This window comes from Tinamus guttatus, unplaced genomic scaffold (assembly GCF_059628265.1).
Source record: "Tinamus guttatus ecotype Peru unplaced genomic scaffold, ASM5962826v1 Tinamus_guttatus_pri_ptg000327l, whole genome shotgun sequence".
Taxonomy (NCBI): Eukaryota; Metazoa; Chordata; class Aves; order Tinamiformes; family Tinamidae; genus Tinamus; species Tinamus guttatus.
In genome coordinates, this window is record NW_028288861.1 from 5,118,244 (window position 1) to 5,135,004 (window position 16,761).

General features: G+C 35.7%; 1 protein-coding gene across 2 annotated transcripts in view; it reads left to right on the plus strand.

Moving 5' to 3' along the window:
- The window catches only part of AKAP6 (A-kinase anchoring protein 6), a 203,735-nt gene that overhangs the window by 156,525 nt on the left and 30,449 nt on the right, over positions 1 to 16,761 (plus strand). For both annotated transcript variants that reach the window (XM_088529284.1, XM_088529285.1), the window contains exons 9-10: positions 5,696 to 5,842; positions 9,299 to 9,523. In XM_088529284.1, the coding sequence (XP_088385410.1) occupies positions 5,696 to 5,842; positions 9,299 to 9,523 (372 nt within the window). The remainder of the gene's footprint in view (positions 1 to 5,695; positions 5,843 to 9,298; positions 9,524 to 16,761) is intronic.

Sequence of the window (16,761 nt, forward strand, 5' to 3'; positions counted from 1 at the left end):
CCCCATGCAAATTTCTGTTCAGATAGAAGAGCTGTGAGCCTGTCAGAGGTCATCTGCATTAAATGATTGCAGCTATTTTCCAACTGCTTCTTTTCATTCTACTCAATTCAGGCTAGGAGGATCAATCAAGCCCTCTGCCTGAAACAGTGGGACTGCTGGGAATATAACTGTTTTTGGTAGTAGTGGATATGCCCTAAACAGTATTAAATATTTAATATAAATTCATTAAAGGGCATACAAAGTCTTCAAAAAGATATTACATTTATAGTAAAATTTAAAGGGTTGGGATCACCTTCCTTAAAAAAGTCAGAGCAGCAGCTACCGACTGCATAATTTTTTAATGTGGGCAAAATTTAGTTCATGAAGTTACTTAATCTTTCTCTCAATGTATTTATTCCACTGGCTGCTAGAAAAGGGAATCTGTAGCAGAAGTATAATCCCCATTTGTTACTTTCTGAAAGAAAAAAAGCAAGGTGTCCGTGGGGGGTTATGATAAAAGTGCTAAGATTTGTTTTCTTATACCTGTGTGTGTGCTCATACACATGCCCACGCCCACATAAATACATATTTTACTACTGTGCTTATTTGTGGGGAGGGGGGAAAGCAAATGGAAATAACTTAGTGCTCTCCTTCTTGAGTTTTCTGAGTGATATAATTGGAATTAAATTATTAATGGGAGATACTTAAAAAAAGATTGTTTTATGATCTTCTATTAGAGAATTTGCAATTCATTTTAATATTTGTAGTTTGATTTATATTAAAGATAATGCAATCTATGTCCAATTAACAATACATAGCCAATGTAATATGATTTCCAGATCATGCAAATGGAATAAGCTGGAAGAGGAAAAACTGATTCTTAACCTCAGATGTAATTTACTGTGTGAGTTCTGGCAATTTCAAATGACATTGCACTTTTTAATTTTTCCAAAGGCTCAGCAGCAAATTTATCCCAATCAAGAAAGCCTATTATTAATTTACAAGGACAATTGTAGGAGTCTTTATAATTTCCCTGTGCAATTATTTGCCATAAATCGCTAGCAGTGAAATACATGAAGTTTGCAAGAAACAGCAACTGCTATTTATCTAGACAGATCGCTCAACCCAGATCATGAATGTTGTCCAGAGGTTCCAGTTGTATTGACGATGTAAGAAATATAACTAAGCTTCTGGACGGTTTCTAAAATGGTTCACACTGATAGTACCAAAAAGGTAGAAGCTTTAAGAGCTATTGTGAAGGGGAGGCTGGCCTCTAGCAGATTCCTTCACTTTGCTTGTATACAGCTGAGCTTTGGACCCTGGACTTTGGAATAAAAAGACTCTTTGTTCATCACTGAATGGCATTAGGCATGGGCTTCCTAAGGGGCCACCATGAAGCCTAGCATGAAGAGTGCAAACATTATCCAGAAAGCAAAGTGAGAATGTGTGTGAGGGGATGATGGACAAATATCGTTACAGATGCATTGCTTTATGTTTATATATATTTATATTTCAGGTGTGGTGAATGTGCTTGTGAAGTATTTATTGCTCAAATTTATGCCTGTAGTGTGTATTTTGTGAACATGTGCCAACAGTGCACATATATACACTGCACCCGCACACATGTGTGTGCATCTGTGTGCTTCTGTCTGCAGTGGTTGAATCATTCCAACAGGGGAGTTTTTAAAAATGTAGAGGTACAGTCCAGGTAAAAATAAAAGTGCAGCTGTATATTATACAGTGCTGTTCGGCTGCAGATGTGTTTTTAGTACGTGAAGGGTAGAAAGCAGAACATCTACTAATATCCTACCCTTGTAGCAATAATGGAGAAAGTTCAGTGGCTTAATTCCTCTGTACTTCGTAGCCATAGCTCCACTGTGTGTTCAGTATGTCTGGTCTCCTTTCACTATAACCAACAGAAGCACCATACAAAAGTCTTACAATGGATGTCTTAATCTCTCTGTGTGCTTTTAGAGCATTATTTTGAATTCCATCATGCAGGCTTTTTTTCTTTCCTCTTCTGAAGTTTTATTACAACAACAGAATTCCCAGGGAGCTTTAGGGGCAAGGTTCGCATAATATTGCCCTAAAGTTTTGCTGGAGAGGTGGAATCTCTACCCCAGTCCCGATCATCTTTTTGTCATGTTTCTCTTTCTGCACAAGGCAGTGTGTAGTCTCGCAGAGTTGTTAACTGCGTACAGTGCTTTTTTTTTCTTTTTTTATCATTATTATTTACCAGACAGCGCACATCGACGAACCTTTCATGATGATTTCTTTCTCTGACCTCTCAGTGACTAGGCATCTTGTTCCTTAACACTGAGGGAGGCTGAAAAATGCTTGAGTTGCTCAATGTGTGCCTTCTATACCAGTTTCAAAATGGCTTATTCTTCTGGTTTCCATGGTGACAATTAACACTGTTACAAGGCATTGTTCCAGTCTCCAGTTGGGCAGAATTTTCGGGTGTGATTTTTCACACAAAAAATGTTTTCTGTAATTTTTAAAGCAAAAAAAAAAAAAGAAAAAAAAAGAAAAAAAATAGCTTCTTTAGTATAAAGTGTCAAAAAAATGTGTCTCAATCAAGCCTGCTAAGATTTTGTAGAATATTTTTATCAGGGGAAACGAGGTTTTAACTTCCTTTGTTTTGGAATTCAACTTCTTGTGGTTTAAATATTCTTGCCAAACTTGCTCATGGATAAATGTGGCTGCCTTGTTTAGAACTCCACTCTTTTTCTTCTAAGAAATATAGATCATGGATAGCGAGAGGGTAACTTGAATATAAGGGCTTTGCATTGCTTCAGGAACACACAATCAGCCATGCATGCAACCAACGAATCATGCTGTAAATATTTTGCAGTTTTTCCTGTATGTCTTTGTCAGTTTGTGATGTGGCAGGTGTTATGGGAAATTAAATATACATTCATTAATTTATTATTACCAACATTGTGAGAAATCCTGTGACTTTAACTTTCTTAATCTCATTTTTGGCTATTAAACAGTAATCTATATCATAGCATCCACAGCCTGTCACAATAGAGCAGCCCTTGCTCACTTAAAGCAGAGGAAAGAATGAATATGAAGATTAAATTATCTTCTCACCGCAGGATAAAGTAGTCCTACTAGACTAGGGTTGTGCGGCACTGATAGAGCCGGTAGCTAATTTTATCATGCAACTGCTTAGAGTGTAGGTGTTTAATGGATTAAAAAATAGCATTAGCAATAGCATCTAGTGCTATCAGTTCTTAAACTGTACCTCCTGTACATTAAGCTCTTCCCTTAAATTAAAATACATACTGACTCTCAGTCACATACCAACACATCTAACAACGAACTGGATTCTTTGGTCTTTTACTGTTACAGTATAATGCATTTTCTGTCAATCAGCACTTTCATCATGCTTGTATACAATAGGTTACACTGTGAAAAAGACAGAGAGCGTACATAAAATCTAGCTTATTTATTTTTTAATGTAATAACCCTTTATAACATCTGTCACACTGTTTGGATTGTGCTGCACTGAAGAATTATTTTATCTAGTCCAAAATTAAATGAAACATTTGATGTTAACAAGAACGCTGCAGTTAAGAAGCATATGCAACGTATTGTGTTCCTGCAGCAGTCCCGCGCTGTCCCAGTCGGCTCGGCAGCCCCTGCCAGTCCCTAGCAGGTGGAAAGGAAGAACTGGCAGTGTCGGCAGCAGTGTCACGCAGCTAGAGGACTCCCTCAGTCTGCTGATTCACTTGGCAAAAGGAAGGGAGTAGCACGAAACTGGGTTTCTGTGCCTAGCGAGACGGACTCTGGATTCCCCTTGATATTACTTATGGAAATAATTATGCAAATCCTTCTCGGCTATATCATCTTTAAATAGAAATCAGATTACATAAAGAAGATTGTAATCTCCTCCAGTAACCATTCTAGCTGAAAAGGCAATAATATCTGACCAAGAAGAAAACTTGTTGAACATCTTAGTCCAATAAAACAGTGTTATCTCTTGGCTGATCTGGTGCCTTCGTGCCAAACCTGACTGTTTCCTAATATTGTACATTTTTAAAAGCCTAGCCACAGTATGCTGTGTATGAGAAGACAAGTTCTTTATAAACAATTCCTTGTTTTTTACTATGCATATTCATGTAATTTTGGATACGCAGACACCTGATCAGTGTTCATTAATAATGAGAAATGGTTTAAATCACCTCATTTAAAACATTTGCTCTATGATCCACAAATGACTAATATTTGCTGAAGTTTACATAATACAAATGATGTGCATGTGTTGTGTAAATGAAAGATTAAAATATGAAACTAACAATATGCAAACATATGCATGGAAATGCTGAGGACCTGTTAGCTGAAACAGTGATTTCACACCTTTCTTATTTTCTTTAAGATGTCTCCAATTGTATTTTTGTTTTGTTTTCCTCCAGAACACGTTCTTAGATCTGGCACAGGCATCCATGTTTTAAACATTCCTCATTCAAGTTTAACTTTTATGCTTATACCAGTTATTAATATTTTCAATATGAGCCACTATAGCAGTTTTCTTGGCTGGCTTTAAAGCAAGGAAAGCTTAATGTTTAGGAAGCAATTCCCTAATAGCTGTGCATAATTTACATATGTCTTGTAAATGCCTTTGTAAGAATAGGTGTTGAATTTTCTTCTTTGAATAAAAGGTATGTTTTTAGCCATATCAGGCCTATTTCTGTAAGTACGCTTTACGTAAGAGCAAGAGGGAATTGGCTTAACTGTATGGTGTGTATATGCACAACTATATGCCTGCGTGTTAAGTTTTATTTTCTGATGTACTGTACCAGCTACTGAAACATAATTAATCACTACGGACCTATTAAATACTCTATGTAGGCTTTCAGAAAATAAGGGTTTTAAAGAGATTCATTTGCTGATGTTTCATGTAGACAACCATGCCTTTTTAAAAAGTATGTAAATAATATAAAGCTAAGTATTTAGAAAGTCCTATTCAAGTAATTTTGGAAGAGACTCCTGTTTTTATTTCTGTTTTGTCTGTCCTTTTTTTAGGTGGTAAATAGCCATGCAGAAAATAAAGGGGAGTTGCAGGTTGAAGAAAATATCAGACTATCTGAGAATTATGGATGTTTAGCTTGTGTGCCCTTGCACTGTTCTTGTTGATCGATGCAATAAAAATCAAGTTACTGTTTTCTGTGGCAAAGAAGTTATGTCTAATTGTTTTTCTGAGGTGAAGCACTCGTGTTTTCACATGCCTTAGTTTTGGAGACCTGTATATATGGCAGAATCCAGAATGAGAGAGAGAAAAAACAAACTGTACAGAAAGAATAATTTTGATTTTTTTTTGCCTAAAAAATCTAGCTGAAATAGCACGTTTAAAAAATAAGATAGCAACTGATTGGAGTGAGACAAAGGAAAATCTGGCTTCAGTCCGGGAAGCATTAGGATATCTGTCCAGTATTACTATCTGTAATCTACTGTCTTCATATGCACATCATCAGAAGACAACCTGTTTGGTACCTAAATCTTGCCAGATGTGTCATCAGAAGGTTGTGTGCTATAAAAGAAAGGAAGAAAAAAAAAAAAGAAGAAGAAAAGGGAAGGGAAGACAACAGCACTGTCGGCATGATCATAACCGGCATATAGAATTAATGCTTAAATTTTTATAGAGAAAACTCAGCAGCTAATGTTATCTCCTTTTTTGTTTTTGTTTTGTTTTGTTTTGTTTTCATTTTAGAGATACAATGTAGAAATGTCAATCAGGCTCCCGAAAAAGATGGAACTGCTTAGTAAGGTTGAAGCTCTGAAGAAAAGTGGTGTTTTACTACCAAATGATCTCCTTGAAAAAGTGGATTCAATTAATGAAAAATGGGAACTGCTTGGGGTATTTGCATTTTTATTACTGTTTGTGGGATATGTGTACATTTTTGTGTGTTGAAGTACGCTGTCTGTCTGATTTCTAATTTGAGGCACAAATATCTCTCTCTTTCAATTCGCCACGTACATTTCAAACAAGCTTCTCATGCTATTACAAAAACTCCATAGCATTTTTCCTCTTCTGTTGATTTTCTTTTTCATTCCATGCTTCTCTCCTGTCTGACTTTAATAATTTTAGTTCTTTAATACATAAAAAATGTAAGTAAAATATGCCATGTATTATGGGCATGCACCAAGTCAACTATAATGCAGTATATCTGATATACACTGACTGTCATGCTTGAGTGAATGTTAATAGAATTTATTCTGAAGGTACATGTTAGAGACATCTACTGTTTAACTATTTACTATACCCTTAAGATGAAAAGTGGGGTTGTCACTGCATATTTCAGGTCACAGTGATGGCTCAAAAACAAATATGCAAATTCAGTACAAATCAGAATACCTGAAGCTAAGAATACAGCCAGGGATGTGTTTCATGCTGCTGTATTCAGCTCACTTTTGACAAAAGCCAAAAAAAGTTTCATGTAATTCATTTCACGCTATGATGGGCTGGGTCTCAGCCAAAGAGTGAGATACAAGAATCTGGCAAAAAAAGCAATATAGTGATTCTGTTACCCAGAGACCAGGGATGGCACCGTGCAGGAAGACACTATTGTCCTATTGTTGTAAAACAGCTGAGAGAGAGAGGTCAAACTATATATTTTTCCATCCACTTCTCTCCTTAATTGCCTTCACTTCAAATCAAGGGTAAGATAAATTTATGAATTACTTTAAATGATTAATTATAGATGTGTAATATTAGCAATACGGTTATATTGCATAATTTTGCATGCTATTATCTTACTTTAAAAAACATTCCTGGTATATTACAAGTAAGCTGTATGTACAATCTGCCAGCATCTTTTTAAATCCTGGCTTGTGCCACTTTAGCTTATTTGGTAATGCAATAGTCATTATACAGAGGGTGGGGCTTTTTTAGTTGATCACGGCTGTTTCTAATTACTTGATTCTTTAAATGTGGAAATTGTCAGCAAATGGCAGCTGTTGTCTTATACCTAGTTAGTTTCTTGTAAAAAGTAACATGCAGTATCACCATATATATTTTCACAGTATTGAAATGTGAGTAAATTTACTGCAAATAAAAAAACAGGTCATACTAAACCATTTTAAAAAATATAAGCATGATAGGTTTTTTTTTTCATTTTTGTTGTAAGGCTTGCCTTTATGACTTATAATGTGTTTAATCAATTCAACTCAGTGGCACTGATTACAGCTGGTCGGTTGTAAAACTTTGAGATAAGCAACTGCTCAATTATTCTAAAAGTGTAGAAATAGAATTTCTTAAAAAAATTCTCACTATATTAAAATCAAAATATACCTTCAGATTAAGTTTTGCTATTAATTTCAGCGTTTATAGAAAAATAAAAAATAAGTATTCCTGTTTTTTTGCTAAATGCAATTTCATGAATAATAAGCAGAGTTTGATAGAGTTTTGTGTAATTTAATAAAAACCTCTGCAGAAACTAACAGCACTAGGCATGCTGTTTTAATTGGCATGATTACGTTTTAATTGGCATGAAAAAAAAATTAAGACAAGGATTTTAACTTCTAACAATGGTAAAATAGAGGGATATGGATTTTAATATTACTTTCATCTAAGGTGAACAGTGTGGAATGGAAATACGTTAGAATGAAATGTCAGTGGTGCGTACAGTTTAATCTGTGAAATTTTGTCCCCTGTGCTGAATATTACTCTGTCTCAATTGCATATTAAACAACCCTATCAAGGCAGGCATTGGCATCTGCTGTGCTGACACAAATTGTGAATTAAATGAAATTGATGTCCTCTGTCGTATATTTATGAAGACGGACCATTCTCTGAAGTATTCTGTTTATGAAGAATTTATGATTGCAAACTGTTCCAGAACAAAAAAGTGGCAATAAATTCTTTTTTGTGACCCTACCCTCCAAGGGCATTGATTTCACCTCCTGCTGCTACTTTTGTTACAGCATAAAAACAATAGCTAGTGCTGGATTCCACTGAGGGTCTTCAAATTATCAATATTTGCACCATGAAAATAGAAGGGTGTTGCCAAGAAAGCATGTTTTTTCAGTTATGATCTCCTAAAGATGTTATTTACAGAATGCTACATAGTAGATTAATGTCTGTTGATCTAATTTTATTTGTGTTGTAAAGCTTATTTTGGGAGGCTAATTTCATCATTATAAATTTTATTCCCGTGACTTTCTCAAGCATGTATTTTCAACAGACAGCCATACTGGGTCACCTAAAACTGTATCTTCATGTTACAACAATTAACCACTGCTAGTTATCAGTTTAAAAGGTTATGTGATGTGATTGTCAGTGTATATTCAATATTCTACAATCAGTAACACAGATCTAGTGCTTATAATAAGTGTCAGACTGACAGCCTTATAGGTCACATAAAATACAGCTTGGCATAGAAGGAGCAGGCAACAGTGCATCTCCCCTGTGATGTTAAAGGATTGCCTTTCAAAATACTGAAAAGGAAGGTAACTTTCTATCTTTGGTCCCTCCACAGAATATTCATGTGCTCACTATGTCCACTATTAAAATGTTGTTCACTGCTTCTTTTATTAGAAATACCACCCTGAGAAGCTGCATGAAGTTAACTTCATTAGATCAAACGTGAACGTTTATTTTGGTCCATTATTCTTCAAGTGGATACTTGAAGATGCTTGGAGGGCTTAAATCCAGATTTAGTTACCTGAATAACTGGCTTGATGCTTGGTAACACTGCAGTTTCTGGCATATTGCTAGAAAGGCTGAGGGACCTCATCCTCTTTTAAAAGCAAACAAGTTCTTGTGGTCCGTTCCTATAGTCAACCTCATGGCTGCAAGTTTGCCGATCATAACCTGACAGCTTGGAGCTCAAAAAGGCATCTTAGTATTTCAGTGTTTCCTTAAAAATGTAGACTGTGCCTTGGATAAAATTTTGGTATATTCAGTGTTTGCCGTGTTTTCCATTCTCACTTCCTAAGCACCAGTGAGTCTTAGGGCCATAGATGCATAAGGCAGCTGACAAATTCTGTAGGGTAACTACCTTGCAGATTTATGTGCCATTTTGTCTTTTTTTTGTCAATAGTTGTTCTTAATAAGCATGGATTTATCATGCTTCCAGCAAAGTCAATGGGCTTGTCCATGGACTGCAGAGAGACGCGCAAGGGCATAAGTGAGAAACAAGGATACAAAGAATGACATTTCTTAAAACAAGGATGCAAAGAAATTAATTAGTTGATATTAGTAGTAAGTTAAAAATTATCTCTAGTCATCAAACAGACGCTTCTTGTTTCACACTAACCTGTGTATGTTTTGGTACCTAAGACTAATCAGTGTTTTCTTTATCTGCTGCATTAGAAAACCCTAGGAGAGAAGATCCAAGACACAATGGTAGGGCACAGTGGGTTAGGTCCACGTGACCTGCTCTCGCCTGAAAGCGGCAGCCTGGTAAGGCAGCTGGAGGTCAGGATCAAAGAGCTGAAAGGGTGGCTGAGAGATACGGAGCTTTTCATCTTCAATTCCTGTCTGAGGCAAGAAAATGAAGGAACAATGAATGCTGAGAAACAACTGCAATATTTTAAGGTAATAAAAAGACAATCATAGTTTTCATACAGAAACCTCTGTTGTTGGATAAAATACTTATCTGATACATCAAATAATCCAGTGCATGTACATATGTAATCATACCTTCATATTTTGCCTGCATTTTTGTTCTGTGTGTTCATTTATTTTGGCTTTTATTTATTGTTAACAATAACATTTGCTTCTTAGGCTACTTAAATGTTGGTCATTGTAGTCCTCTAAAAAGTGATCTGTGTCATCCATTCTACCTGAGTATAAACTTGAGTTTTGCCATGAAAAGCCTCACTGTTTGTTTCACTTCCCACAGTATTATATTTTAATTTGTGTTGTATGATCAGTTTAATAGCCTCTTTCTCTGCACGTATGACTTGAGTAGCCCATTTGAAACCACATTTAGAAAGGGCTAAAATTAGCCTGAGAAAACGTTCAAGTTTGGTGTGTATATGGAAAAATAAATGTACGCAGGGAGTTTTGCAGCAGTCTAGGCCACCTCTTGAGCCTAAGCCTGCAGAGCTGTGGAAAAAAATGGAAAGAATTGTAGTCATTATGTTATATTCTGACTGATAAGCTCTTACGGCTGAAGGCCAGGACTCAGCTTTGCCAGTGACTTTGTGGAGGTCTGTCTTTTGTTCCATTCCCCAAAATAGTGAGACAATTTGGGAAAGAGTGCTATTAAGTTAGCAAACAAACCTGGTTGAACCGTGTGATTTTCTTCTGTTCATAGCTATCACTTTTAAACAGTCGCTCACCTGTGTCATCATCACAGGTCACTTTACTCTGCAGGTGATCTTTGACCAAAGAAATAAGAAAGAAATCATGAGTAATTGTTGAGCTTTAGAAGTAAAGAGGTTTTTCCCTTCCACTAGCACATCAGGGTGTCTAGGGCACCAGCACTCTTGAGGTGACAGTTTATTAACTGTTCACCTCAGAAGACAGGTAGAAAACACTTTAAACAAATAATTTTTACACAGGTGTTCAAGAAAATAATTGCAGGAAAAGCAACAGTCTTCCCAGGTAGATGTTCTTGAAGTCTTCCTCTTCTTAGGAGGCTTACTAAGAAGGTTGCGTTAAAGGGTTTTTTTGTTAAAGTTTCTTTTTCTCTTCAGATTTCTGAGTGTGTCCCATTGCATCTAATTTTAAATTTGGCTATGCCATCTGTATTTTTTTTTGTTTCCTCTGGTTGGTAGTTTTCTGATAATGAACAGAAAAGCATTTGTGCTGATTTTGTTTGTTCTTTGAGTTCTTTAAGAATTCAATGCTGGCTTTAATTTTAATGCAAGACTTTTGATAGACCTAGAAAATCTTAAAGCAACAGATCCATATTTTCAGTAGGAAATGTGGGATGCTTGTTATTTCTGTAGAAAATTATGTATTTACTTAACTGGCTGACTACGGATTTAAAATCCAATTTTGAAAAAAAAAAAAAGTATTTGTAAAGTCTTAGCTAGGTATATCTACATAAACAGAAATATCCTAGCAATGTTACTTACATGGTTGGAATGTACATAAATCTTTCAAATGAAATGTTTTAAAAAGTGTAAGAAATGATGTCATGCCAAAAACTGGAGATGTTAAACAGGATAGTACCACCCACCATGTTGTAACCAGGGTATTTCATTACTTGGTTGATTATCTATTAATTACATAAATAATACATTAATTATTTTCAAAATGGTAGCCATTCAAGTATAAAAAATAATTACCTATCAAATATGGTAAAAGCACATCGCTCTGTCATATATATTAAAACCATCTTTGTCTCATTAAATCTGAAATCCACTATAAGTAAGTTTTCCATTCTTCACTGATCTCCTGGGGAAGTGTATAAAAGAGAAAATGGATATAATTAACAATACTGCAATGTATAATACATATATTTGAGAAAGAACATTTAGAACATTTTCAAAAACATTAACTATGCCACTAGTAGGAAACCTGCTGGGGTTTAGTTTGACTTACTTTCCACTTAACTGAAGATTTTAACCTTATTATTGCTTTCACTGTGGTAAGTGAATTGTTGTTTCCTAACGGAAATTTATTGTATTGTACCATCCTGATTATAGCCACTGTACACAGAGAAGCATTTTTAATAAAATAAACTGAACAATGCTGCTGATTTTCATTCTAGCACATTATCTTTCAGATTACAGTTGTGCCTTAGGAAAAACAGTTATTTCAGTTTTTCAGGGTGTTCTCCTTTAATTTTGTGATTGGAGGATGAATTGGAGGTTCATATGCAGTTGGGTCCCAGTGTGAGAAACCGGGTTGGAAGGAAGGTTGTTAAATTCACTAGTATGTACATATTTTGGCTTGTTTTCCTTTACGAAGATTCATGTCATATTAACTTGAACATTGTTTTTATTAAAGAATATACCACTGCATTAATTTTCTTTTGGGATATGGCTGTGCAATAATACTTAGCAGTTCTATAGTACCATCCATGTACATGCTGTACAAATATTAGTGAATTAAGTTTCAATAAATCTTTAGGAAAGATATTATTATCCTCTCTTTAGAAATGGAGGAAATAAAATGCAAGGAGATTAGGTGGCTTCTCCAGGCTTTTAAAGAAAGTCAATGGCTGTGTTACGACAGAACCCAGCTACTGTGACCCTAATCTTCTGCTCTAACCACAAGGCTGTCTTCCTTCCTTCCTTCTTGGAGATTACCTCTCAATATATTCCATTTTCGTACGTGATGAAATCAAACTGCTTCCTTGTGTTGAGCAGTGTTGCTGCTTATATTTAAAGCTCAATTCCTGCTGGGTATGTTGGGTTGGTTTCTTCCATTATTACTAGAATAGTTACGTATTAGAATTATTAGGATTTTATTAACTGCAGCCATCACCTAGCTGGTGTGTGTGTGTGTCGGGGTGTTGTTTGTTTTTATTTTGTTTCGTGGAAGCTGTGGTGTGCTCTGGTCAGCACTCTGGTTTCCGTGCAGCACAGTGTGCAACTGGTCACTCCTGCCACTGGCTTTCTGTGCCACTGGCTGCCTCCGACGTTTTCACTTTGGATACCAAAGGAAAAGCATGAGCTTTACTTCAGCCTGTAGTGACACTTGCTGGCCATTTCACAGCAACATTAAGTGACTTTCTACGCCAAGGGAGTTTATTGCTGAAAAGGCAAGGATATGGGTCACTTATTCCTCATCTGTTTTCTTCTGTTGCAACTTGAAAAACATGTGAAAAACACTAACAAAATCAAGAGATTGACTTAAAATTCTAGATATCTCTATAGCTACAAGCAGAGACATTTATTTATTCATCTTTTTTATTTCTATACTGTCTTTGGAGTTCTTGGAGCTCATATTTTCCATCTTTTCACTGAAGCTATAAGGGCTAGAATGAGAAGCATACTTTCTAAATGAAATACGAGATTCTCAGGTAAACACATAATTCCAGCAGCTGAAAGATCTAATGTCAGAAGACTGAAAACTGGCAAAGTTGATTTCGCAACCTAATGATGTATGGCAATTTTCTGGGTCAAGAGAGATTTGGAGCAGGAAAGGATGAGGAGCAATAATAAAAAGAAATTGACAATCTTTCATGAAAGTTTTAGTGAATCTCATTATTTGAGTAAGATCTAGACAAAAAATTGTGTGCTTGTTGGCTTGTAAGTAGGAGTGTTCTGCCACATTTGTTTTTATGTGTCTGGGACTTCAAAAAGCATGCTGTTTTCTGTGCAAAATCCGCTCCAAAAGAGAGCAAGGGAGCCTAAAGAATTAGTCATACATTTTTGTCACTTGTCATAAAACTCACGACTCTGCTCAATATAGAGAAATGACCCACCACCATCAGCAGGGTAGTTGTTAGGGCTTTGGCTCAGCGACCAGCTATTGAAGAACAAGTTCAGACTTGCAAGGATCTTTCCATCTCAGAATCCATTCTCAATCGTGTGGAACTGAAAAAGCTTCTGTTGCTTGTTGATAGTCAATTTATAAAACACCCTGTTCTCTTTTCCCTCCAGCCTCGCTTAAAACACCAGGACAGGACGTTAGCAGGAGTTTTCTGACATGATGTTCTCGGGCAACAGTAATGTATTTCTGAACTGATTCTATGTGAACCAATAAGCAATGTGTTACATTGTCATATCTGCCTCCGAAATATGTATTGGAGCTTTTAAAAAAATTACCCAATTTTCAGCATTTCAGAAAGCCTGTAGCTGACTGAAGCCATGGTCTTTGGTCAGAAATCTGACTGCTAATTTACTCCAAAAAGTGTTGGAAACATTTTCTCATTTAATATTTCTAAAAGTCAATTATGTATTGAATTCCATAGCTAGCAGTATTCATAGCCATTTCTGTTTGCCTTACAAATAGTGGAAAATAGCAAGTGCTTCTAACTGTACTTCTAATGACTAGACTCAGAGTTGTGTATGTTTTCCACTAAATTTGTGATTGAGCATAGCAGATGACGCAATGTCATGTTAAAAAATGTTTCTCTTCATCCATCCATCCATGTCATTTCTCTGATGCCTAAAGCAATTGAACTTTCTGATGAAAAAAAATGTAGACAGCATTAGTAAATAAGAATCAGCTAGTTAATCAGTACCTTTCTATGAAGCTTTTTGTTGTAACTGAAAACTTTGCATGATATCCATCTTTGCATTATTAAACTTTGCATTATCCATCTTAAAAACAATTCAGTTAAGCATAATTCTATCTAGTAAAACAGAATTTCAGAGCATATATTTTAACTATTTTAAAATCAAAGATGAATTTTAACTTAGAATGAAGGTTTGAGGACTCATGAGATTTAGAGATTGGACAAATGTGTTAATAGTTTCCACAGGTGCCAGGAATCACTCCCACTACTGCATTTTGGACCTTTTGCAAGTTTTAGAATGATGTTGTTGTCAAAGCTGCTATCAAAGAATTCAATGTGCATACAACAAAAGTATGCAAAAAGTTTTGAATAGAAAGTCCAAAATAAGTGAAGCAGATTTTAATTTTTTTATACATATAAGGTGATTTTTTAAAAAAAAAGTTTAAAATTTTTAATAAATTTCTCAAAAAGAGAATGTATCTTTAGAACCCTAAATATTTTCACATATGAAGAAATGTTTACCCAAATTCTATCTGGATTAAATTTTAGCAAACTGCAAGTCATACAGTAATATACCTTATGAAAAAGGATAGGATTGCAAGGACAAATATAGCTTGGTGTCATTTACAAAGTGACCCACCATCCCAAGTTGCACTTCGGTAGAGCAAGTGCAAGTACTGAATTCTCCATAAGAATCCAACCTTTTGGTGCTACACCTCTTTATGATAAGGTTAATGTGCGTATTTTTTTGACCAAGAAAAAAAAATGTTTTTTTTTTTTTGCCCTAACCTCAAGAAGTAGAGATGTCTTATATCTCGAATTTCAATTTAATATACTTATTACATTCTAGGAAAGTTCTTTTTGTGTTTCAATAAGACCTCCCCATTTAAGGGAAGAGTAGTATGAATTACAACTCCGATTTAGAACTAAATATCCTATTTGGGATAGCAGCTTTCATTCCATTATCCTATTTTGACTGAGTCATGAACTGTGAATTTCTGAGTTTTATTACTCACTACTTAGTGTTTAAACAGTCAAAATTTCAAAATTAATTATAAGTGCTATCTATCTAGTTATCTAAACCCCCCTTTTTCTTTTCTGCACAAATCATTTCTGTCTTAAGGCTGCCTTTACTGGCTATCCTTGGGAGAAAAAAGAGACTCAGAAAATCTAGCCACAAGAGATGGTTAGATATGGTACACGATGGATTTGCACACATGCGTCATAAAACATCTGCAGCCAGTTCAAGCTGAGTAGTGGCAGTTGGCTTCTGGGCAAAGACTAGGGTGTGGGGGGGAAATTAGAAACCATTATGTTGTTATAGTATGATCTTATTTTTTTATATTAACCCCTGAATTCAGCTGATCTCCGATATGTCAATGCACTGAATCCTTTGATAAGGGAGAATGGCCTGGTGGCCCTCTTTAGAGTATTAGCTCATATTTTACTTCCTCGTTATGTTCTTTTTTTCTTTTTTTCTTTTTTTAAAGCACCATTCCTTATTTCTGATTTACCAAGATGATTATTTTGCAGTCAACATAGTCATATGGCGAAGGCAGCATAAAGCAGGCAAACTTTAGACACTTACAGTGTTGAGATCTCTGTCCGACTTTCCTTTACAGTAATTGGAAAGAAGTGCTTCCAACATGCAGTTAACCTCTGCTATTTTAGACATCTCTCTATAAAGGAGATGAACCTCAGAATGCCTGTTTCTAAATGACCAGTTCAGGTGTAGACTTCTCCATTAGCTCAGCTCAATCCCACTCAAGAAGTTGTCATATATGAATATACATGAAAGCACCATAGTATTTTCCTCTGTTTACCCCCTGAGCAGATTAAGCTGTATATTTTTTGCATCCAGGTTAAATTTGCTTCCCAGGGAAAAAAAAAAAAGAAAACAAACAAAAAAACAGGAGAAATCTTTTTTCCTTACTCATTAGATGTGTTTATTTTCCGGTCTCTGCTGGTACTGAAGCCTCCAAAGAAAAGTCTGATTGATTTTGTAGTCAACGTTTTCCTATGAGAAGTTAACACTAATGAACCACACAATGCCTTTCTCGTGTCATTCAGAATAGGGTGAAAACCCACTGCACTTTGGGGGCCATTGCATACGGACAACAAAGATGCATTTGTCTACTCTCCGTGAGGAGATTAGGTTAGGAAACGGACCAGTACAGGATCAACACCTGGACCTCAGCCTGAGGGCTACAGGTGTTGATGTACCTCCATGCAGTGAAGTTCCCTTTGCAACCTGGGGAATGGCTCTGAGGTAGGATACCAAGTTCTAACATTTTTAGCTATTCCTTAAGGAAGGGTGAAGTTCACATACCTAACTTTTCAGGCAATTGAAAGGTTTATTTGCATCTTGTTAGTGATGTTTGTTGAGAGACTTAATTTATTTCAAGCTGTATATGCAAGTGAATTCCAACTATTGGAAGTCCAACCCAACTTATGTATCACTTGACATTAGTAGATATTTTACCTGTATCTTAAGTCATTTCTTCTTCTGAATTTCAGCTGACATTCATTTAAAGTCTGCCCAGTTTAGTAAACTACCACAAATTTCAAATTTGTAATGTCTACTACAGGCAAATTAAATTCTGAGGTAACATGTTTCAGGATTCATTACAAAGCAAACACAGCATGGATATTTTACTTTTGTTTCAGCATTTGAGGAAGGGGAGGGCATCCG